The sequence below is a fragment of the Haliotis asinina genome, chromosome 8 (genome assembly GCF_037392515.1).
Source record: "Haliotis asinina isolate JCU_RB_2024 chromosome 8, JCU_Hal_asi_v2, whole genome shotgun sequence".
Classification (NCBI taxonomy): Eukaryota; Metazoa; Mollusca; class Gastropoda; order Lepetellida; family Haliotidae; genus Haliotis; species Haliotis asinina.
The window spans coordinates 50,435,623-50,461,062 of record NC_090287.1 but is presented as its reverse complement, the minus strand read 5'-3'; the positions used below and the strand labels follow the sequence as shown (position 1 = coordinate 50,461,062).

General features: G+C 37.7%; 3 protein-coding genes across 3 annotated transcripts in view; 1 reads left to right on the top strand and 2 right to left on the bottom strand.

Annotated features, from left to right (window-relative positions):
- Window positions 1–5,514, bottom strand: part of LOC137294074 (nuclear valosin-containing protein-like) — a 38,261-nt gene extending 32,747 nt beyond the window's left edge. The window contains exons 1-4 of the mRNA XM_067825008.1: window positions 5,317–5,514; window positions 4,931–5,004; window positions 4,611–4,660; window positions 2,090–2,195 (exon numbers count right to left, since the gene is read on the bottom strand). Coding sequence (XP_067681109.1) covers window positions 2,090–2,195; window positions 4,611–4,660; window positions 4,931–5,004; window positions 5,317–5,421 — 335 coding nt within the window. The 5' untranslated portion in view covers window positions 5,422–5,514. The remainder of the gene's footprint in view (window positions 1–2,089; window positions 2,196–4,610; window positions 4,661–4,930; window positions 5,005–5,316) is intronic.
- Window positions 5,515–5,736: 222 nt separating this feature from the next.
- On the top strand, window positions 5,737–14,897 carry LOC137294495 (ataxin-3-like). Its single transcript, XM_067825524.1, has 7 exons — window positions 5,737–5,809; window positions 6,365–6,529; window positions 7,666–7,802; window positions 8,379–8,533; window positions 9,996–10,229; window positions 10,882–11,070; window positions 12,239–14,897. The coding sequence occupies exons 1-7, from the start codon at window positions 5,786–5,788 to the stop codon at window positions 12,307–12,309; spliced, it is 975 nt and encodes a 324-aa protein (XP_067681625.1). The 5' UTR covers window positions 5,737–5,785; the 3' UTR covers window positions 12,310–14,897.
- On the bottom strand, window positions 14,885–25,437 carry LOC137294496 (ribonuclease H2 subunit C-like). Its single transcript, XM_067825525.1, has 4 exons — window positions 25,258–25,437; window positions 24,817–24,885; window positions 20,760–20,923; window positions 14,885–15,544 (listed from the first exon to the last, which is right to left on the bottom strand). The coding sequence occupies exons 1-4, from the start codon at window positions 25,394–25,396 to the stop codon at window positions 15,491–15,493; spliced, it is 426 nt and encodes a 141-aa protein (XP_067681626.1). The 5' UTR covers window positions 25,397–25,437; the 3' UTR covers window positions 14,885–15,490.
- Between the last annotated feature and the right edge of the window lie 3 nt (window positions 25,438–25,440).

Here is a 25,440-nt window from a genome sequence, read left to right as displayed (position 1 = left end):
TTAGTTTAAAAGGATGTTTACTGGATACATTCTTTAGATATATCTACACTGTATGTATCACAAAGTTCAAAATTTTGGATGTCTGTGATGATCAAGGTGGTTAATGCTGATTAACTGTAGGAAAACAATGAAATGATAAAGGAAAAAAAGTGTGTTCCAATTTCTCATCTAAATGGACACAGCCTGTAGGCTTGGTAGATCACCAATGTTTTTGGATACCATTGCAAATGTGCTGACTGTAAGTACCTTTCAGTATTCCTGTCATATTCAGGCACAAGTTACCTATTATGGTGGGTCAGAGGGAATTATGTGTGGGTCATCATGAATATATAACAGCATATAGAAACAAATATTTGAAGAATCATTTGATAATGAAAGAAAAAGTGCTTTTGCCTTTTGTCATTTCTAAAACGGACAAGAAAAAGTTATACAGTGACATGTTCATATTAAATCTTCTCACTGATTTATGGCTAAAATGATGCCAATGCCACATATATCACATCTTTAACCCACTCACTAACCCTACCTTAACAAGATATGTCAGTGAATGGTGTGTCATGATGATATTCCTTCCTGGTATTATCAAGGTATATCTCAAACAAGTTTATAAGTTTAAATATAAACCATCTTTAACTCCATCCAAAATATATTGCCTGTCTTGATAATCCTCGGGCAACAGGCAGAGCCACACGTTGAAATTTAAACTATTATGCGTGGGGTATGCAAAGTTTTTCAATTGTTTGGTGCAGTCATGTTTTGCATGCCTGGAGTCATACCCTGGCTATATCCCATGTTGCTTGGCAGGGTGAAAGTGTGACTGCTCGATGGATGAGGGCCTCTGCAGAGTGAACACATGTGAACCAGTTTGCAATCAGATAGTTGGCATGAAAATACATTGTTATATCGCTGGCATATTTCCCTACCGTCTGCCGTAAAAGGACCTGGTGGGCTTCGTGACCTTTGACTTGGGGATCCACCATAACCCTTGGTGGGCTGTTGTCGCCCTCCCCTTGCGTTAACTTGTTTCTGAACAGAACAAGTTGTCTCTTTGTCCTACCACATGGTGCTTATTACACTATTCATCTTTTCTCACCAGCTGATGGTCTCGGAGAAGCTGGTTCGGAGTTCCCCATTGGAAGCGCTCAATCGTCTGCACGTCCCTATACTAATAAAACTGAAGTCCAAATGTTTCTACTTGCCAATCTGATAATGTCAGCCATGTAGCGGTGGTAGTCTAGCACTGTTTGCTTAGAGACCCCTTCCTCAATCATCTTATCTAATATGCCTAAACTAGCATAGCCCCACATTTCCATGCTAACACTGCTAAGTGGGGGTTTGTTGCTGCCCAATTTGAGTCTTCCGTTGTCAAACTGCAAATGACAATGTTTATTAACATGAAGAGAGTTCATCCACACGAAATCCGATATCTGACGGGGATTACCCTCAATCATGTCTGTTGGAGTTACTTCCCTTTGCTGATTGACCTCAACATGATCACTTTGCGACCGCATGCTTTCAAGGTCCATCCTCATTTCAGCTTTCAAAAAATCCTTTCGTCTTTCCAGCTTCAAAGCCTGCAATTCCGTTTCCAGACTCAAACATTCATCCTGTGCCAACCGCAGCCAACTACTGTTTGGTGGCGTTGAAAACCAAGTGTCCCCAATCGGCGAGATGTCACCAACCACCTGCTACCCTTCCGTATGCCGTCCGTTGCTGCTTGAGTCACGTTTCTGGGGCTTCAACACCTCCAAAACCTCACCCATCTTCTTCCCCCTGCCCTCTCGTTTACCTCTCTCCATGATTCCAGGGCACTATTCCATACAGATTTCCATTTTCTTTGATTATTATAAAATTTGCAATGCACGCCATGCCACCATGCTTGCCAGTTTTTGTGATGTAATGAAAGGGGAAGCAACTCCGCTCGCCATGGGAAATACAATTTTCCTACCACTAATTAAAACCGAATTTAACCTGTTAAATTTCTATTATATCTCAAACAAGTTTATATCCTCAGAAACTCTGTTCAGCACAAATTTGTGAAAGGATGTATTTGAAGCTTAAGCATCTCGTAATAACAAGCAAATATTACCTTTCTGAAACAGTTTTCTTTTTAATTTTCTTCATATGATTTTCCTCCGTTAGACTAAAAGTGTCGCCCTCTTCTGCTGCAAGCTGCTCACATGCCACAAAATAGGCTGAAATGGCACATACTGGTATACCGACTCAAAAAAAACCAACCATTTTTATGGTACGTATGTTCTTCTAGAATACACTATTCTTTACCCAGCTACTTTTACTGAAGACTGGAATAAACTTCAAACCAGGCCACTGACAATGGAATGTATTGGAATAAACTGATACTTTTCAAAATTCTTTCAGTTGAGGTGTTAAAGGTCACATGCAACATAAAACACAATTTTGCTTGAAACAGTATATGCCTGCCTGGAGTATGAGGTCATGAGCGGTAATCTAATTTTGGTTGTATACACAAACAAGTAAATAATCTACTCCTTTAAAAAAAAAATGTTGATTGTGATAATCAGACTCTGTCACAGAGAAAACTCAATGTCAGGTTTATTGACACCTATCTGTCTGCCTGCCTGTCTGCTAATGACAACTTCAACCACTGACCACATTCAATTTGAAATTAACACCTATCAAGCTCATAAGCCATAAACAAAAAGCCGGCTCAGGCTATTGGCAAATGAACCAGTGGCCAATGAAAGGGTTTTGTTACGTTTGAGTGCATACCGATCACCTCTGACTGTGTTTGCTATTGTGGCTGCTTTGTTTCAAGGGAGGTTAACCCAAGTATAAAATAAAGCACCTTTGATTTGCATTTATATGCTTTAACTTTGTTTGTTTTTTCTTAATCAGCAATGCATTTTATATATCACGAATAAGTAATAACTGCGTTTTAATTATGTTTGTGTTTTGGTTGCATGTGACCTTTAAAATGGTGACAATTGTGAAAAATCATTAGCTGTTCCTTTTCCGTTATGTTTTTGCTGATTGCATAAGAAAAACTGAGAAATCTATTTTAGTAACACTTTGGAAAATCAGTTGCTTTGAAAACCTTTATTACTACGAAATTTATACAATTAATGCACTATTATTGTCATATTTATCAACACTGTGACAACACCAGTTTAAGTAAACTTATCCTCAGTACTTTTCGTTACACTCCACTACAGATTGACCAATCAGAACATAGCTTACCAAATCGTGAAAGTGCACATTCGCACATACCTTTTGAACTTTTTATCTCGAAAAGGTTCGTCCCCGAATGATTCCGAAAGCTATTTAGTGTGCGCTCGCTTCCGGGTGATGCACACGGCGTACATACAACCATGACAAAGTGAGTAAACAGTTGCTGAAAATAGTGTTTTTGGCTACATTCAAGGATGTTACCTCGCGGAAATATTAGCCAATGGTAACCATGTCAACAGAAATCCCAAAGCGTATATTCCGCAGGTCAAATAACTGTTACAGTAATATTCGTTTACAACGAAGTCAAAGGGACTGTTGTTTTCAGTTCGTTGTAAGCGAAGTTCGTTCTAAGCGATTCAGGAATGTTCGTGAATATTCGGAAATAACCAAGAATCGTCGCCATGCCACTGGTTGCAGACAAGATCATGTTCACACAGAAAATAAAATAAGACAAAACCAACGAACATATAATTGTCATGGATCATTCATTTCATCATCGATCATGTATTTTATTGTGCATCTTTAACAAAATCGGTAATTTTGTGCTTCTGTGACATCAGCCAATCATCAACTGACTTGCTGTCAACAGACGAGCTTTCTTCGTGTGTCATGGCTTAACATATCCCTCGTCGCTTCTTAAATCTCTCTAACCACGACTGATTGGCCTTGAAATCTGTATGTCCAAGTATGCTGCAATGTCAGTCTTGGATTTACCGCCTGCATCTACAGCTTGGATGATTTGGTATTTTGTGTCGAGATCTAGAGCTTTACGTTTCCCAGATCGCTATTTATGCCTTGACAATGTCAACAAGTTTAACAAGATTAAATGCATGATAAAAATTCACAGGTAAGTTTATTTTATTATCCCCTTGATCCCATGTGAGGAAGCCTGTTTGTTTTCACAAGCTAATTGGTGACACGTGAGATGACACACGAGTGGATTCAGATCAGCTGTTCGTTGTAAACACGTCAATTAACGAGTGAAATAGCACAGAGGGACCCATCAATTTGTTTGTTGTAACAGATAATTCGTACTATCAGTGTTCGGTGTATACGGTAGTTAATTCAAAACAATATATAGGAAAGCAGTCGGGACTTCTGAATTTGTTCGTTGTAATCGGCAATTCATTGTAAGCGTGTACATTATAAGTGAACTTTACTGTATATGAGGACTCTGTTTTTTGGAGAGATCTGTGTCAGGGACCTGAATATTTTGAAAGTCCCTCCAATCCCTAAATAGTAGCCATTGTCTGGTGGGTTAAATCTATTTAACCCTCTAACGTTTGATTGGACTGTCATTGGTCCAGACATGACCTTCTACTAGGTTTTGTTAGACTCAGTGGTGGAGTGTAACGAAATACACTGAGACTAAGTTTACTTAGACTGGTGACAACACTTACCTTTTTCAACCATTTTCTGAAAAGCATTCTTTTTCCTTCGAGAGTATTCACTGAAGAAAATTTAAAAAAAAAATCTTTTATACAAACAGTCACATATTACATGCACACATATGGTAATGGATGTGGTACCTCTCTACTAACCTCATGTTATCCTCTGTAATGAGATCTTTTTCATTTTACAGCATTAATACATTATCATAAACTAACTTGAGTATCCGTGAGCTTTAAGGACTGGGCAAAAGTGCACTTCATTACACTCTATATGAGGGTAGATCAAAATGTCTTTCATTAGTGTAAATGGCCTAATATTTGCTATTTACCTATACTGTCGCTGCAAATCTTCAGATATTGATGAAATACTGAGATGTTTTCTGTTGCTGTTAGCTTTCATGTACTGAAATCAGAAATGGGAATTAATAAATTGTAACTTGACCAAGAAACTTCTAGTGATAAATGAAACTACTTTGTAATAAATGAAGGGCTGTTTAGAAACATGAACTTAGGCCTTCCTTTGGAATTCAGCACCACAAACTGTACAAATTACGATGTAACACAAAATCACGGCAAATGACTAGTCGTAGTTCAAAATTTGACCACAGGGACTGTGTTGGTACACAAATGAGTGACTGAATGGTGTACGTTTTCTTCCTTAGATGCAAACACTTAATGAAATTGTTTAACGGTTGAAAATAATGCGTACTCTCACCTGTTTTATTCGCGGAGTAAGCTTTGGATCACTTATGTACGTTCCACTCTGGTGAGGGCTCTTGTGGCCTGGATTAGGTTTTATATCTTGGTGTTTTCTTTTCATGACTAACACTGTCCGAGGGGTCAACAACACTCACTGGTGGCAACAAATCTCACCCACGTGCAGAGTTATCGAAAATATTGAGAGTTAAGTCCCTTTGGTGAATGGGGTCCAAAAGAGGTTGCGAATTATTAAGTGGGTGTGTGAGATCATCATTTCCATAAAGCGGTGCTAGCAATTGTAGTTTTATTGTGAAAGTAGATTACTGCGAATAAATGGCGTTATGTCCTTTTAAAATATCGTCAATAATGACCGGGCGACTCTTCATTAGATATATTTTGGCGTGTCCTGGTTTTGGAGTCCCCAAACATCGCATGGTCCTGAATATTACTACTTTTCCGCTTCCGTTATTTTTTTGTTGACAGACATGGATGCTATTTTTCATGAGAAGGTGTGTATTTTCATGCGGCATTTTTTATGATAGTATAACTGTAATTTTCATGGTTTGGTACATTCTAGTTCATGGTAACGCCACTGATTGTTGCCGGAATGTTTCTAACCCAGTTAATGAGCAACTGACATGTGCCATGATTTGATAGCTAATTGTTTGCCAAGGTAAGCCAACATTAAATGAACATCATAGAATCGAAGAAATTCGCATTGCTAAATTTGAGCTGCCATTTTAGTGCGGGGCAACTGATCGATTTTGGATACAGGTGCTTTTGTTACATGGAGACTAGTTAGACTAGTTAGAAACTATCAATCATGAGAAGACGTTCTATGCTTTTGGTTAACATCAGTCTGATTTCACATGCTTCAGTGATCAAGGCTGTGTGGCTCTATAACAATACTGACTGGAGTCTCTTTGTTTACACATATTCGCAATGTTCATTTCATGGTTTGTGTTAGTGGTATATGCATCACTTTATGTTATCATTGCATTGTCATGATTTTCTGTACTATAAAACATAAAAACACTGAAATTTGTTTTTATTTTACCTTCCAGCAAGAGGGATCTCTGTGTGCACAGCATTGCCTCAATGGACTGCTTCAGGGCCAGTACTTCTCCCCTGTTGATCTGGCCCAGATAGCCCAGAGCCTTGATGAAAAGGAGAGGAGCTTCATGGCAGAAGGGGGACTGCACTCAGTAGAGTACCAGCAGTTCCTTGAGGTAGACACATCTTACTCTAATTATTTGAGACTCTAAAGTATGCTGGGATGCAATTGACATTTTGTCTGCATCCAAACCATGCATTTCTGAGATCCTAATGATATATGTTTTGCATCACATGAAATGCATATTGCAAATATGATGGTGGGCAATAGCAGTGCTGCAGTCAACATTTTCTGTGTGGCTGTGTTCTCATTCTTTGAATGAGCAAAGCTGTCAAGGGAGACCAAATTTGTGATGCTGATAGAAACACTTCATCTCAGTAGGGTAACAGTTTAGAAAAGCAGTATACAAATACAAGCAGATGCAAACAAATACAAATTATTACAAGCAGATGCAAAGGAATGGATACGCATGCATGCATGTTGACATTTTAAAAGCAGTAATTAATTAATGGGATTTTAACCTCATTTCACCTCACTTTGCTGTTAGCTGATATTGTTTTTTTGATGAGTCCAAAATTGGTTGGTTTCATTACTTCTGCAATAGATATGACTAAACTCAAGTTTGTTAGTTCGTCAGCATAGACAACTATATGTATCATCCAGAGGAAGAGATGTTCAGCGACTAGTGACTGATTTTTAGAAGCTTGGCTTATTGGGACACTTAAAGACTCAACTAGGACATAAGGGAAATTAAGTGCTTGAATTTAAAAGCATGTAGTGCTGTAATAATAATGGTTAAATTGAGGGGGAAAAAATCCCATGCTTTCTGTGCACAGCTATTGAATGAATGTATTAATGTATCAAATGCTTAAGTGTAAAACATATCTGATATTCTAGCATTCTAACAAGTACAAGTTAAAATGTAGTTGTGAAGTGCACTTTGATAAGAAATTAAACGGCAGTACTACCTAATATTAATTAAAAGCTGGAAATGTATATCAATACAATGTTCTTGACATTAACATGAAAGAGCATAATTTGATGGTCTTTGCACATTTTTCCATTCTTGAATGAAGAAGACCCGATTAAAGAAGTTACTCATAGACATACAGCAAATGTTATTTATAATGTCAATGTTAATTGTGTTGAATTCTCATTTCATGCATTATGAATACTGAATGATTATGATTGATCTGTTAAACTGAACCGATTTCACAACCTGTTCAATGAAACATTTTTTGTGAATTCCAGCAACCATCCACCAATTTTGATGACAGTGGTTTCTTCTCTATCCAAGTGATTCAAGAGGCCTTAAGTGTATGGGGACTGGACTTGGTGCCCTATAACAGTCAAAATGGCATTGCAATACAAGCTCGCAGGGAGCCAATGTGAGCATACAGAGAGATCATACAATGACATAGCTTAACTGCTTTTACAGCAGTTACAGCACTGTTCCTGTGGTTTCAACACAAGCACAATAGTTATCAGATTTGTTCAGATACACAAGTTACCTGGGAAGTCTGTCTGTCTTCCACATGCACTGGGATGTTATGTTTGGGCATTTGCATCTAATATGGTGCTGGTTTGTTTCAGCATCCTTCTTTTTCGTTGTTTTTGACAATGTTTTCTTTCACTCAGACTCACCTAATATGGAATCAGTTGCTTTGCTGCATGTTCCAACATGTTGTTCTATGTGCTCAGACAAAAATTTACATTTACTTTAGAGTATAAATGACCTCACCATGTTAAAGTTTATACATGACTATCAAATTTATGTTCCCATAAATTTTGTTTGTAGTATATTTCAGGAGATTTTGTCCTTCCATCATTTTTTGTTCTCTCCATTCAAGTGATTATGCGTAGATTAAAAGTTCAACTACACTTTGCAGTCATTGAACTGTCATCATAAGGAATTGCTGTAACCTGATCTTTTTTTAAAACATGTAATGTTGTGTTGTTTTCAGCCATGAACAAGCTTACATATGTAACTTCAAGCAACACTGGTTCAGTGTCCGGAAACTGGGTCACCAGTGGTTCAACCTCAACTCCCTCCTCACTGGGCCAGAACTCATTTCAGACACATACCTCTCTCTCTTTCTTACACAGCTGCAGCAAGAGGGTGGGTAACTCTTTAAGAGTTGTAAAGAGGAAAATTTTATCTAATGGAAATTACATTTTGTTACTGTTCCTTGTACAGATAGAACAAAGACTGGTCAGCAGCCAGTCTGAGTAAACTCATCCTCGATATCTCCAGGGTATACGTTCCGATAAGTCTCCACTATACCCTGGACGCATCTATGGCTCTGCCAGATAAATTTATTATCTCCCTTGACTGTCTTTTGATCCAGTCGGGTGTCTACGCTGGGAAGTTGAGCAAACCAATCACAACTCACTTTCGTTTTTTGAATTGTCTAACCGATTATACTTGGCAACAGAAAGCATGCAGAGGTTCTCTGGAAGAGGTAGAAGGCGTTCTTGCATATGTTGTTTTAAAGTTTTGGACCTGTCAATTTGTTTGTATGGTTTCCCTAAAATCTGGAACGCACTGCGAGCAAACCTTCGCAGTTGCGACCACTACCTTTGTTGACACTGGCAAGCTCAGTTATAACGGCGGCCTAGCTGATTGGCTACTGTAAGAAGGCGGAGCAGGCAAAGGGAGGTAATAAATTTATCGGGCAGAGCCGTAGGTGCGTCCAGGGTATAGTGGAGTCTTATCGGAATGTATACCCTGGAGATATCGAGGATGGAGTAAACTTGATCTCAGCACTTTTCGTGCTACTGAGTCTAACAAAACCTGAAATCTTTTCAGCCTTCTTGCGTTTGTATGGACGGTCATATGCCGCTCAAAGGTTACCTGACACGACCTCCTACTAGGTTTTGTTAGACTCAGTAGTTCAGTATAACGGAAAGTACTGAGTCAAAGTTTACTTAGACTGGGTCAGCAGCATGGTATGTCAGTGGGTTTGCACCGTAAAATCAACATTGAAAAGTTCAGATCAGGACATGGAGCCATGCACACACATGTATGCATGTTGCTGTGTAAATGCAATAATCCTGACATTAAACTTCCTTTCACCAAGGGTAGTGGAGCACCCTAGTGGTTAACGCTTTCAATTTCCGAAGACCCATGTTTGATTCCACATTGGCAGAATGTGTGAAGCCCATTTCTGGTGTTCCCTGCCATGATGTTGCTGTAATATTGCTAAAAGCAGCATAAAACTAAACTGACTCCTTTCACCTCACATCCCCTTAAACCTGAATCCCTTGTGTCTAACACCATGAGTAAACGTGTAGATTTAGTTGAACATTGATCAGTCCAACGTATTGTACTTGAAACAATGACTGGTAGTGAGAACATCCACCCCACCCCCATCAAAAAAAAAAAATCCATGCATGCACAGACACACAAACCCCCCTTTTAAGTGTTTGAATACATTCATGATCCAACAATCAGCATTATATACTGTCATATTTCTGTCATTACTCCAACAGTTACCTCTCCATTGTTTCTTTTGAGAAATTTGATTATTGATTAATAATTATGCCTGTGGTTTTAATTTCTGGGGTATTTCTTTCTTCAGGCTATGCAATATACATCATAGTAGGCAAACTACCAAACAGTGAAGCAGATCAGCTCTTAAAAATGATTCCTGCAGTTCAGCCAGTCAAACCTACCCTTATAAGTGAGGCAGCTGACACATCTGACCAATCAGGTGATGGGGACATGGAACTGCAGCGTGCCATTGAGGAAAGTCGCAGGCTAGTCGAGAATGATGACACAATGTTACAAAAGGCTTTAAAGATGAGCATGACAGGTAATAATTCTGGATGAAATGAAGATGTTCACATGATACAGTTTATAGGCACTCATGGTAATATTACCGATCACTTTTCCAAGAAAAAGACCTGTAAAGGTTCGGGGTAGAATAGGCCGTCAGCATCCCATGCTTGCCATAAAAGGCGATTATACTTGTCATAAGAGGCAACCAACGGGATTGGGTGGTCAGACTCGCTGACTTGGCTGACGCATATCATCGGTTCCCAGTTGTGCAGATCGATGCTCAAACTGTTGACCACTGGATTGTCTGTCCAGACTTGATATTTACGGACCCCAGGCATATAACTGGAATATTGCTGAGTGCACCGTAAACGTAACCTCACTCACTGCAAGGAAAAAAGGATACTGCAGCGATAGTAAAATTGAACAATGCTGTGACCTTGTGAAACCAAGCTCGCTCACTTACTTTAAAATTGTGGTTTAAGAATCATCTGACCCATGTTCATACAGTACCTTGTATATAGTAAATTGTGGCAATGGTGCGATTAAGAATCCCTCATTCTGTGATCCTCTTGTTTGTCCCACCTACTTCTATTTTATAGACATTTCTTTGAAAGTAGTGGGAGAGAGAACACTAATTGTTTATTGCTCATTCAATTTGTGGAATAGAATTTTAACTGTTTTGTCAGGTTATATAGTGGACGATGAGGTTAGTGTAGGCCCACGACTGTTGAGTGAACAACCTGGCACAAGTACTGCAGGTGAACCAAATCCCACTCAGGAAGAGTTAAGGCAGAAAAGGCTTGCTTTTCTCAGCAAAGTTGACAATACTCCGTCCACATCAAACCAATCAGAATCTACCCTACCAGCTAAAGAAGGTGAGTCAGCTTTGCATCAAAGGAATACACCTCGAGTGTCCGAGCTGTATGATAATAGTTTATCATCCAAAACTCTGATCCACAGATCTCGCTTGTGTGAGATCAGACGATGTCTCATAGAAAATATTGCTTTGGTAGTAGACTTTGGACAAGGCCATGAGATTGATATGACATCATGAACTTGATGACATCACAATGCTATGACATCGTTGCACTGATATCTAATGCTAGTGCTGTGTTCAGAGATGTACATGTAGAACCTTACCTCATGTCTACTGATATGAATGAATGAATGAATGAATGAATGAATGAATGAATGTCTTCATTCCCTCCAAAATATATTTGAACATTAAGCATTTATATCAGTAGACACTTAGATGAGATTCTATATATACAGGCAAATTATTGAGAATTTTCTGTACGTTCTTTAATGAACACAAGTGTTCTAGTTCAAGATTAGTTTGTTGGTTGGTTGTTTAATGCTGCACTGAGCAATATTCTAGTTACATGGAATGGTCTGTAAGTAATAAAGTCTGGATGAGACAATACAGTGATCAGCATCATGAGCATCGATCTATGCAGTTGGGATATGATGACATGTGTCAACCAAGTCAGCAAGCCTGACGACTGAACGTTACCTGTTAGTCATCTCTTACGACAAGTATAGGTTATACCAATTCTAACCCAGATCTTCACGTATCAGATTTTAACCTGAGTGGCATGAATTGCTGAAGCACTGGACTTGCATAAATCAGATTCTTCACAGGCTGTAGAGAAATAGCTTAAATCATGTATAGAAAATTGTACTATTTAGTGAAGCAACATAGGTCAGTGTTATTTAATGTGTGATCACTCTAGTGCTGCAGAACTGCCAATCACTTCAAGACATGTGGTGTGTAGTACAAGTGGTGCGTCTTCTTAGGCAGATGACCTGTGCCTCTGTTTACTTATCAGTGAATGGGTACCAGTACCAGGATGAGACTTTCACTGTTTAGTTTAGTTTCTAGCACCTCACAGGCATGTTGGGTTGTAAGGAGCTGAGAATGAGAAGTACATAAGGACCATGGGAATAATGTAGCTGTATGGTTATACCTAGCACATGAATTTGGCATGACATAAACATTCATATCATTATTTGTATTATTTCCCAATTCACCCTGTGTTTTAGATGAACTGAGTGAAGAAGACATGTTGAAGAAAGCAATGGAGATGTCAATGCAGCAAGGAGAGCAGGCATGATGTCTGCTGTTTGTAGTCAGCTGTGTTTCTTTAGTAGAATGCATCTGTGATACATGGCATACCAGTGTTGGTGCCATCAGCTGTTTGTAAACAGAAATGACATCTTAGAGAAACTGTTGACGATGGTGACTTTCTCTACTGACCAGATCATGCAACTTAACTCTTCAGGGAATGCTTGATACGTCTCAAGCCTAACCAACATACTATTGTTAAGACTGCTGTGCTGTAAGTTTGTAAAGCCTTTAAGTGTGAGGTTACTGATAATCAAAATAGTGGAATGGTTTAATCTGCATATTACATAATGACATTTGCCCTTGATAAACAGGGCAAGTGAAAGTTAAATAAATCACAAAAATGTATGAGCAATAGTCAAATTAAAGTCTGTGACTGACATTCTAAAGAGATCAGATCAAATACAGCAAATCCATGTAGGGAAACTATATATTTCCATGTACATTTTTTTTTGTATGACAAGCTAGTTTGTATCACTTTTGAGGGTTTGAAATGCTGACTAGTATCTCTTATTACTATTATCATTGTCAGTTCCTCAAAAGTAGTTTAAAATATTGCAGAGAGATATATTTGAATTTTATACATCCTGACTGAAAATGTTTTTCATTTTACTAAACATATATGTGTTCATCTTACTTAAAATATACGCTTATAAACAAAAAAATCCAAAACAAATGTTACACATCGAATATATTCAATGAACCTTAGAAAAATCAAGTAAATTGTCTATTGCTGGTGTAGGTGAATTTCAAAGAAATGAAATATATATATTTGGTAGATCTCATGTAAGGCATCGTTGATGTTTACTAATTTTTCATATTTGAACGACCGTTGGTAGTTTGTTTATTCAGACTATATGTTACCAATAAACATGCCAGCATTTCAAGCACTGCAAAAATGATGCATGTATCTCTCCGACTGGAGGTGTGGATAGGTGGGTGAAATGGCAGTAATTAGGATACTTGACTAATCTGTTCAAATATCATCACAAAATCATTTAGAAGCTGGGCAATCACGTTGTTTCTGAAGATAAACCAACTATTGTTAAACATTATACTTTGGAAATTTGGAAATTATCCCACCCACATACTGTGACATAGCAAATACCACATTCTCTGTGGTGTAAGGCTATGATCACAAGAGGTAATATGAATCAACTTTACCATGTGTTTTACAAGTGTTATCATTTCACTGGTATATCACTGCCATATTTAGAATGCAGCCTCGTTACTGCAAGATAAAGTCAGGGATGAGAATGGAAATTTTCATTTACAGCTGAAAACTAGTCGGAGGTTTGGGGGCAACCGGCCCCCAGCCAGGTTCAGGGCGGAGCCTGGTCGGGGGCCCAGGGGGGCAAAGCTCCCCGGAAGCTCCTGGGATTTTGGCATTTTACACACTAAATATGGCTTCTAAAATCAATATTAACACTGTATATATATTTAGACGTTTCAGAAAAATGACCCTGGGGATGTAAAAAAACGCGGATCCGCGGAAATTTCTCGTCCCTGTAAAGTACACAAATACCTGTCTGAATTCATAAAGTGTTGTTGACGTATGAAAATTGTAATTGGACTAATGTTGTACATAGTAATTTTTCAACAAAACATCTATTTTAGAATAATTTTACATTTGTTCACCAGATATTTTCTATCAAGCAGTTTCTATTATGTGATTATTAGATATGGTATGCACTGTTCAGTATTAAAGAGAGATGATTCCTCAAGGTTTGTTCCAGTAGCACTTGAATCCAGGAACCCTCTGAAAATGTATCCTTACGACAAAGGCCCTTGACTTCCAGGGTTACTTTCCAACACTGAAGCGCTAGTGTTTTATGTAATGGCCCTTCGTTCAACAAATCAACTTTGTGAGATTTTCTGAGTTGACATGTGCCCTAAAATGCTTTGGTGTGTTTATCATACATCAATCCTCACTTCCTCAGAACATTTCTTTTTCTATGACAAGGAACTATTTGAGGTGGTCACTTGTCTCAGTACTAATTTTACTCATCATGGCTTCTTAGAAGTTAATTTCATACTGTTAGCTTTTTCAGATTATGAAGTTAGGTTTACGATGTTCTATTGAGGCGGACAGTTTCTGTTTATAGCCGTTACAGGATAATTTAGTCTTATATTCATGTTCATGAAAAACACATTTCAATCTTGGATTTTATTTGAATTCATTCAATTACCTCAAGTGTTTCTAATCTTGGTTTACAGAATACTTCAATACAAACATTGTACTTAGCATGGAGCTCTTTCATAAACTCATTGAGATTGACAGAATTGTAAACAAACTGACTACAGAAAGCACTGCTTGAAGTCCCAAGCTTACCTATTTCAAAAACTCTAATATGAAAAGAAGTGATGTTTCTCTTTAAATTTATGATTGTGTATGTTGTCTACATTATGTATGTCTTCGACATGTACATCCTGTTATGCTTTCAGAATCTCCTGAAAGGAATATATGTGGAAAACCTCAAATTTTGTTACTTTTATAACCTATGCATCTTTCGTGTGCAAAGTTGTAAGTAAATATATGTCTAGCTCAATAAAAACAAACTGCATTGGCAATGCTTTCTTTATTGTCTGTAGTTTATTGCATCCACCATGACACTGATAATCAGGGTGTATTCCACGGCTTCCACATTGCACCCCCATGTTTCACATATAGATTATTTGATATCATATTTCACCTCAGCCATCATTTGGCCACAAGGTGTTAAAGGTTGAAAGAGTAATAGATTATAAAGACATGTTCAATGGACTTGAAGTAGTATACCATGGGTGTAATATATGGACTATATTGCCAGCCACCTCACTCAGGCAGTACCATTCCTGGTGTAGGAAAATGGCACTATTTGTACCATGCTTGTTGATCAGTAAACATGTGACCTAACTTGCTCTCCAGTTCTAAGTGCATACAATATGGAATTCCAGGATCGTACAAATACATGAAGAATCATTACAGCGGGCAAAAGCATTTCCTCATGTTTATCTACCATTGAATATACACAACTGAGACTTCAAAAGTACTACCAACTGTCACACCATGCTGATGGTTACAAGTAAAATGCCATCATCGTTATCTGAAATAACAGCATGTACGAACTCTCCTCTAATGAATGGTATCAGTGCATCATCAATGATGCAGAGAATCACCAAACTCAGTACTATTTCCCTGTCACACTCTTCTGACTGCTCTCTTCATCAACAGGACGGTGAAGCTGAAGCAGAAATAACATTTGTTAAAACATGACTTGCTCAAAGTTTTGTCATTTCCCTTTGACAGTGATTGTGCAAGAAGCTTACCCTGTCCCTAGGAACCGCTGTAAAAATAAGGAAGCCAACGAAAAGTTGCCAAATTTATGTTTTAACTTATCTCACTGATTATGAACAGATTTGATAAATTATTCCAGACATTCTTTGAATGGAAAAGATTTTTTTTTAAGGTCTTACTTTCTTAATTTCAAAGAATTTCATGAGGGTTAAACACAAGTCACACTTGAAAGGCCATACCATCAGAATATTCAACGTGGTTGGAACACAAACTATTCTTAACTGGAAACTTGTACAGGCAGTTGCTGCAGAAACTGTCAAACTGCGCTGTCAAACTGGCGCTGTCATTTTTTTCCAAATAAAGGGAAATTTCACATTGCACGGCCGACTTTCTTCCATAATGTAACAGTATACATGATTGTTAGTAATTGTTCAGATATTAAAATATATGGGAGTTAGAAGTGAGCATATGGAGAGGCAGTGGCATGCGAGCAGTTTAGCCAATCAAATACAGCCATCCCTCGCAATAACGCACTTCGTGATACCGCGGATTCATTTAAACCGTGGGGTAATCCGTGTCTCCCATAAAACGGTTGTACTGCAATCACACCCCTTCACGAAACGGAAAATAGCTCATCAACAAATCCGCTGCTGCGCTCTTGTAACTTACGTAAACTAGTGAAATTCAGTGCGGATGGCAACTGACAGTGTTTATCGTACATATTCCTTGTGTTTCACATGCTTAAAACATGCAGGGTTTTCTCAATAATAATCGTACCAACGTCGTAGCAGTAACTGATGAAAGACAAGATATGCTATCAGTCGAGTTACGCCAAGTACTTACAATGTTTGCTGTGATGCAACACACCGCGCTTTAGCACGGTAAGACACAGTCATCCCAGGATGTATGGTGTCAGAAACCACATTTTATTTGATTAAATTCAATCCCAATTTTATTTATTAAAACTGTTGACAGAAACAACGGAAACACCGTGAGAGCATTACCTCATTCCATACTCGTACAACTTCCGCTTTCCCCATTTGTGAGGGTCCGGAATTCGCACCTACCCCGATAGCACCAATTTCACATTATTCTTAGCAGTCACCAACAGATTACAGTCTCGTAATCCATGGACTCCAAGACCTGCATGATTGACTCATTGAAGTCAGTTTCAACAACTGAATGAGCAAAATGTTGTTTTTTTACAATCAAAGTCGCGGGAAGTCAGCTGTGACTTGTCAAACTGTCTCCTACGTAAATTGTATCAAGACAGGTAACGGCCGGTGTTCATTGTTATGTTAAATATGTTTGCAGAAAACTTGCATTATATACTAGCCAGATAGCAATGTAATATAAACTGTTACAATAACAGCTTAATATGTAAAATATTCTCATAATGGAATAGAAGTTCTTTGATGTAATATTATCGGATCGTTTTTACCTGAATCACCGGTACATTGGACCAAAAGATCTGTGCACAGCTGATCGCTATATCTTGCCTAGTTGAATAACAACAAAGATGTATATTCACGTGAATATATGTCTTTGATAACAAGTAGTGAGTTTTTATTGCAAAGTTTCCCGTACACATATATATTTCCATTTTCTTAGTTTGTTTATTTTCACCTTCAACGATACGATATATTTTTTCCTGGACCCAATTCACGAAACAGCAGTTTTGTTATGTCCTTGGAATATACGATCTAACTCGGCGTTTGTTCCACATTATGTAATGTGTACTATAACGCGGATGTCTAATAACGCGGGGGGTCATCCATGGACCCCAAGACCTGCGTTATGGCGAGGAATGACTGTATATTGTATCATATTTGTATATTTGTTTTCATAAAGAAAGGCAGTGATTGGATAATCGCTTTAAAATCCGGAGAAAAACACAAAATGAACCTTAAAGAACACTACGTTTATTTGATGGCATGATAAAAATACGAATATTGATCAAAGTACGTGTACAATGCAGAAAGTCCAGTGTTCAATTACAAACGTACCTGATGAGATTCAATTTTTTCCAGTTATTGTCCGGATTACACTCTGGTTGACACTGAGTACGCATCCGCCATGTTGTTACTCCAATGACAACACACGGCATGTTTGATGTTCAAATTAGTTTTGACAGTTCAAAGGGCTGATCTCATTAATTTACTCAAACAACATATAATCCAGCAACAGCTACGTGAGGTAGATGTTTATTTAACAATAAAGGATTAATTTACGACCTCAATTAGACATGGAGAACACGTGGAGATATATTACTAGGTCATTGCTTTGCTTTCATTTCGCAATATGTATGAGACGTGAACTTTTGGGAGCCACGGATTACCCCGCGGTTTAACCGAATCCGCGGTATCGCGATGCGCATTATTTCGAGGGACGACTGTACATTTCTTCAAAGTCCGCAGCTGTTTGAAATGCCACAACTGTCATTATCCAAAACCAGAGTACACAACCATTTGTATCTAAAACGATGTTAGTTCCATTTTAAAGTTAATAATGGAAACATTCCCTATTACTGGAAGTTACATGATCCACACAATATTCCCATTTACTATACTTTAAGAATCAGGTGGCAGATGGTATCCCTATTTCCTCTGAAATCATCTCATATGATCTACGTCACTGCATTGGCTAGCTGGAATTAAGGCCAGACACTGCACCTCAAATATGACAAAATGCTTATGAAGTATTTCTTAGGTAAATTTACTTTCAACTTAGAGGTATACATGTTAACATTTGATAAAGAGTCTTTTCCAGGTGATGATGCCACTGGTTGCCATGGAAACGTCCAAGATGGCCACCGAAAGCCTGAAAAATGATGAAACTTAGTGAAAGTTTTTCTCTAAAACTAGTAAAGATATCTAAACAATTTCAACTTTACATCATAGCTTTGGGTGTGTAGGGTGCAATGACAGAGAGAAAATATTTAAAAAAGACTGTTATGTTATTTAAAATTTTGTTTTAAAAACATCACTTTTTGGAGTTGATTTTTCACTCATATTTTATTTTTTAAAAAGAAATTGGGGAAGAAAATTTAAAAAGTCTCTCTGTTATTGCATAAAGTAATCAACTGCCTATATGTACACAAAATTTCATTCAAATCGGGTGATTAACAACCGAGAACTATGTGCACTAAGATTGCTAATGACGTATATGGAGAAAATGAGGTCATGGTTTTTTCTACTTTGACGCCAGACAAACACATTCAAAATCTCACTTTACTGAAAGGACGTATTCCAAATACATGAAACAATTCATATACAAAAAAAAAAAAAAAAAAAAAAAAATTAAAATCCAGTTCACATTACAACAATTACTTAGTTGCCTCAACACAAACTCGGTCCCTTCGCACCCATTGGTATGATCGATCAGTTTGACATACAATGTCACAGAAATGAGATCGAAGGTTTTCAAAAGATTTAAATTTTGAAAGTTTTATACGTGAATATCCATTCTTACCTTCAAAGGCTCATGTGGAATGTTTTCCTCAAAGGCGTGGTCCCTACATGTTTCCAATGCATCGAAAATGTCAAAGCTGTCAGAATCTAACACAAGCTTGATCGCGCTGTCAACACTTGTCGCACCACTGACACTGTATTTGAAGCATGTCTGCAGCAACTGCGCCTCGTATTCTTCACATAGCCGTGCTTTGATTTTGTTAATCTCATTTTTACAGAATACAACAACCGTTAGTCAAGAATATCTCAAATACGACGTTTCTCAGTCAATATTTTCGCTAAGCAGACGCCAATTTGAATGCTACTGGGAAAGGGCGAAGTTTTGTTGATTTGCCGAATGGTGCATTGTGGGATACGTTTTGCCATATAAGGAAGTAACGAAGATTGCCGAATGGTGCATTGTGGGAGATTTCGCCTTGCCGAATGCTGCACTGTGGGATACTTTGCCTTATAAGGATGTTTTCGTACAGAATACCTATCGCGGGAAAGTGAAGATATCCGCACGTGGAATGTCTATTTTTAGAATGTTTTTGACCAGCAACATGGCGGAAACGATCAGCTTTCTAGCAATGTATAACATGAATGGGTTCGTTTATGCTAAAGAGGCGTGGTTACGGGTGAAAGATCAGTGTTTTCAGAGTTTGATTACACACATATTTAACTATTTCCACAGATATGATGATGTTTTTAGGGGTTTATATCAAATTTAAAGACATTATATCGAAAACAGCATGTTGTATCGCGAAGTACATGTGTTGAATAAATGAAAAAAATCAAAATCTCGATTTTGATAGATTGAAGCAAAAGTGTCAATTTAAGGTGCCGTGTCTGGCCTTAAGCTGAAACTGGGTTTTTTTCATTTCCATTCACATATTTCCTGTATTTTCCAACAAAGAAATTTAACTATTGAAACTATAATCATTAGACTGCTAACTTTCAAAGAAGAAAAATGACAAATTGACTAAATTCTAATCAATAATTGAGTTATGTCATGGAACATGCAAGAATTAACACGAAGCCCTATACTGCTGCTTGCAACTATATTTTACAGCTAATTTTCACTTTTTGTAAATAACGAAGAAATCGTAAATCCATACCATAGAGGTAGTTTGATGCCACTTTTAGCAATATTCCAGTAATATCACAGTGGAGGACACCTAAAATGGGCTTCACAAATTGTAACCACGAGGGGAAACAAATCCAGGTCTTCAGTGTGACAAGTGAATGCTTTAACCAGTAGGCTACCCCAACGCCTGAGAGCACCATGAAAAATCCTTGCTCCGTCACTGTTCATGGAACTGGTTAAAGTTAGATGAAAGATGAGAGTTCATCAATTGACAAAGACAAAGGTCACGAACATCTCATTATTCAATCATTGAAAACATACGGGCTTCTCTATTTGTAACTTTTAATCCCCCATAAAACTGTCAAAGCAGAAAGGAACTAAAGTTTAAAAAGATTTTCATATTGCAGATAATCAGTATCCCTCGACGTAGGTGATCATTAAAATGTAAACATACCGTTCCTTCATCAAGTATGCAGTGAAAATACACAAAAGTATCTCTCCATGTGACGATATCCCACCCCACGAGTAAAATTTCAGGCTACGTCTTGTGCTCAATCCGAACTCCAAACTGGATATTTTTCAAAGTTCTGTATACTGTAGACAGAGGAATGTCATGATATGCTTACTGCTTTTGCTATGTCTGCCCACTGCATTGCTTGTGTAAAGCGGTCATCAGCACTTGGCAGTTTGTCTAAATTCCAGTATGTCATCTTTTGGAATCGGTGTGTGATGTTGAGTTCACGATCCTCATCTTCTGTCACTGGCTTTCTGTTCTCCTTCACAACAATACCTGAAACATAAGATCATGAACATTGTTATTTGTCATTGTAGTTGTAGGAGTCATTAAGTTTCATAAAACAATATGTGACAAAGTACATGAAAACTGAATAGATATCATATGAACTGCTCTGACACAGTGTCTTTTCTAGGTAGCCCCCTTATACCATTTGTGCACAGAAATTTTGTATGCACACTTTAAACATACTTGCTGGTCATGTTGGTGCAATGAAGACAACACACTCCAGAAGACCTCAAATAGGTGCTATGAGAAAATCTGATATGCTTTGTAAAACTGAATGCAATTGGTCTGTTTCTTAAAGCAATTAAATAAAATTGCATGTAGCAGTGTCATCGGTTATTGTTGTTATAGGGGATGCTGGTTGTCAAAAACCTATGTCAATTTAAAATTCTTTCTGTTGACACGAAGAAGCAAAAACATGTCCTAATGAATTATGGAAGTCACAAACAACAACTGCAACAACAAAAAAATGAATGGATTTGACACTGTAGATGCTCCTGTTCAGAAGAAACAAAAAACAAAAAAACCCGTAGAAATCTTTTCACAAAGACTGATTTTGACAGAACACTGTATAGTGTTATGATGTTAAAGTGTTATGATGTTATATTATTTAATAATACTGACGGAAATCACTAATAGAAGGTTGAGGACTCTAATATATATTTGTCTGACTGATGAGGAAACGATCACGTGAAATAAGTATTCATTTCATTCCAGTGGTGGTATGGTTGACTGAAATATTCCAAGACTGCTTGCAATGACTAAGCAATTGATATTTTTTTTCATGATCAAACTCAAACAATTGTGGAACACTTGTTTGCATTAACAGTATTTTTTACAAGGCTGGTTTTGTCTCTTACATTTAAGCACTACAAGCTCATTCCAAGTCATGATTGAAATTATTTTAAAAACATCAGGAAATTTCTGTTCCTCTACTAGTTACCCTTTAAAGATGAAAGAACTTGATGTGTTTTTCGTGGGGTTTTTTTTGTGTGTGCATGAACAAACAACCAGAACCATTTCATTTTCAGTTAGTATTAACTGTTTAATAAATGTGTTAAACACATCTTGGTTTGGTTTCTCTTGTTCAAATTGTTTATCGTAACTGTATTGAAGGTCAGACATAGTATGTCAACTCAAATTAGTAATTATTAATTACTGTAAGTCACATTTTCTAACTGAAGACAATGAGCCATGGCCAAGAAATAAAGGCTAGAAATAGAATGAACACTGCTGATATTATCATAATCTAATGATATAGTGCCGACTTACAGCTCGGCTGCTCACAGGCGCAGGCGCTTTTAATTTTTCCTCATTCATTTGTTATCAAACTCGTTGAAAAAAGCAATGTTCATCACCAATTGTCAGTTGAAGGTAAAGACAATAAGAGCAAAGGCATGAGGCAGATGCTGTTTCCAAAAAATAGCCTGTTGGTTTCAAAGTAGAACAGTGTAAGGACTAAAGTATTTTATTTCTAGCAGTATGCATAAACATGGAATGACTGGCAGTAATAAAGCCATGGGGTATGCATGTGTAGGAGAACAGCAATTGAAAAGGCATGTTCAAGTATCAGTGAAAGGTTAGTGAAATCTTGCAAAGTTATCTATGAGATGACTTCAGGAAAAATGCATTAGTATATTTTTTTGTCAATAGGATCTTGGGATGGAGACTTTTCTAGACTAAATGAGCATTAAGGGCTACAAAGAAGGGAAACTACTTAAAGGACTGTAAGACAGACTAACATTTGACCTCTGGTTTGAGCTAAGTAGCACTGAACCTTAAAAATTCAAACTAGCCAAGGACTGCTGATTCTGATAAGTAAATATCCACTTACAATAGTCCTCATTGGGGAAAGAATTCCTTACATATCCCCCAAATAACCCTAACCCTGACTTTCTGGACCTCTCCCAAGATAAAGGTACTTTTCATTACCTTTTCTTTGCATTTTTCTGAAAACATTAGGTGAGATGCAAGTAAGGAACTGTAACCCTCATTGGCTATAAAAACTCGAACTGAATAAATTGACAGACAGAATGTAAACACAGAAAACATTTTTGAGTCTGAACCAGAATAAACACTGGTTGGGAGCACGGTGAGCACTAACATTGATCAGTGCTATTCGGCAACACAAATAACTCCCCATCTCAGCATCTGCAACTAGAAAATTGGACCGTCATCTTAAAGGGGCACTGACGTGGAGCGAATAATGTATCTCACCAAAGGTCTAATTATGAAACCTAGCAGCAAATTGGTCAGCTCCCGTTCCCTCGACCGTGGCGGACATGGGGACTGGGCTCCTGTCCACACTAGCAGAATTTCTTCACCCTAAAAAGTGAAGATTCCCTGATGCCCAGCACATGCCGTTATTTAAAAATATCCATGGTATTCCTTTTCTGATTGTAACAAAATAGTGTAGTTTTTTTTCTGATGCCTGGATGGTATAGTGACTGATCCAATTTAATCCTATTTCTGTGTTTTTTACCTCGATATTTAATCATGTCATGTGAAAATATGATGTCTACATGCACGCAAGATTGGAAAGCTTTATATTTAGATAGTTTTGAGGGTTGCCCCAGCTTTCACAGCAAACATCATACGTAAATTTTGGCAGCTACAATCCTGGTTTATTATCTATGATAATAAAAACACACTGTTGATTTACCTGAATTCGTAAACTAATAACAATGACTTTGCCATTGGTAGAATATAATCTGAAAATTTTCTTACGCAAAAAAACTGAATATATCAATTTACCCAAGTACACAGCAAATGCCTATGTGCATTTCTTATGTAACCATTAGTATCCTCAAAAAAGTTTCGGCCCATAAGTGTTTTCAGGCTGCATGCGACATAAAGATTACATCTTCCTTGCTGTAACTCGCGTTTGATGGTATAAACCTATACGTGTTATTTGTCATCATTCATTTGATGGTCAGTTAATGAATTCATAATGGGTATAATTAGTGGTAACACCAGTAAAATTACTCGACATAGGTTCCCATTTGGCATTTCTCCTGTCTGGAGTAAATACTCAACATTATAAATGAAGGTCTGAGGTGGTAAATATATTGCATGTTATGTAATATGTGCATGTAAGTGATGCAAGAGGGTTTATCAGCTGAGTTATAAAAACAAACATCGATCAAAGGATTAACCCATAACAGACTGATTGATTAATTACTTCCAATTCAGCAATTCAGTCTTGGAATTGGTCAATATAAGGGGTCGATATAATATTACTTACAATAATATTGTTGCTTCGACCACAACCTCGTTTCCGAGGAAGAAAGCGTTATATCCATGCAAAATCCTTTTGGTCAGCAATGTGTAGCAAGCAGTCTTGATTTTATAAACTCGATGAAACTTGAACTCCATTTTCTATCCTGGAAACGTGGTAGGGGGCGAATCATCCGATTTAGTAAACACCACAGGCTTCCAGAAAGCTCACTTCGCACAAACTAACAACCAATTTAAGCACAAACTACGGAGTCTGGTGGAAATCTGTGCATAGTGACACCATCACCTGACCCCAAGGAACAACTGACGGCAACACAACAATTCGGCATGTCTTTGGTGACGTTGAGAAATCAGCAAAATGACGAGCTACCTACACATTTTCTATACATTTAACTGGAAATTGTTCCTTCTATGACGTCACTGTAGGGCTTTGGCGACAGAGTTACCTAACCTGTCTGCGGTTTCGTTTGCGGGCAAGAGAGAAGCCGACAGCTTTTTAGCAACTTTTAAGCGCTTGGTATTAATTAACCACAATTTTTTTTGGTTTAAAAATGGTGTTTCGTTTATGACTAACCAAAAGTCTTTCATATTCCATGATAAAAAGAGTACCAAAAAATTGAGTTTAGTGGTCCTTTAAGCAACAATACCTGAATATCCGCTCGGTAAAGTGAAATGTTGTCCGTTTAGTGGTCTGCCTCGGAATGATGCCGTTGTGGCTGAAAGAATAACTAAAAATTAATAATAAAGATGATAGAACATGCAACTTCCTAGTTCACATGAACAAACTCGTATTCCAGCCAAGGCCTACATCGACACCTTGGTATGGTGTGAAGTCGCCTTGTTATGTGCTGGACTAGCAACTTCCATAAGCCAATAAGTTTGCAACGTGTAACTGTATAAGTGACCATTGGATCTCACGTGCCCACATGACACTCACTCGAAACATACTTGAGTCATTAAATACCTTTCCGCATGCGAATGGAACCGCACTTTGCTGTTGTTTATCTCATACAAACGAAATAACTGCCTCTGTGCACCATTTGATGATTGAGCAAAGCTAGACCAACGATCATGATTTGCGACATCACCTTCTTGTTCTTCCCTAATTGACGTCGTAAAGTAGGATGATACATTCGCATTTCCATCATGTTCAACATCAAACGGCATCAAATGACATGAATCTTCTAAAACTCCTGGAACAGATGATGTGTTTAAATAGATAGACATGTTCCCGCGATATATCTTAAATGACCTTCACCTTAGAAGACGAG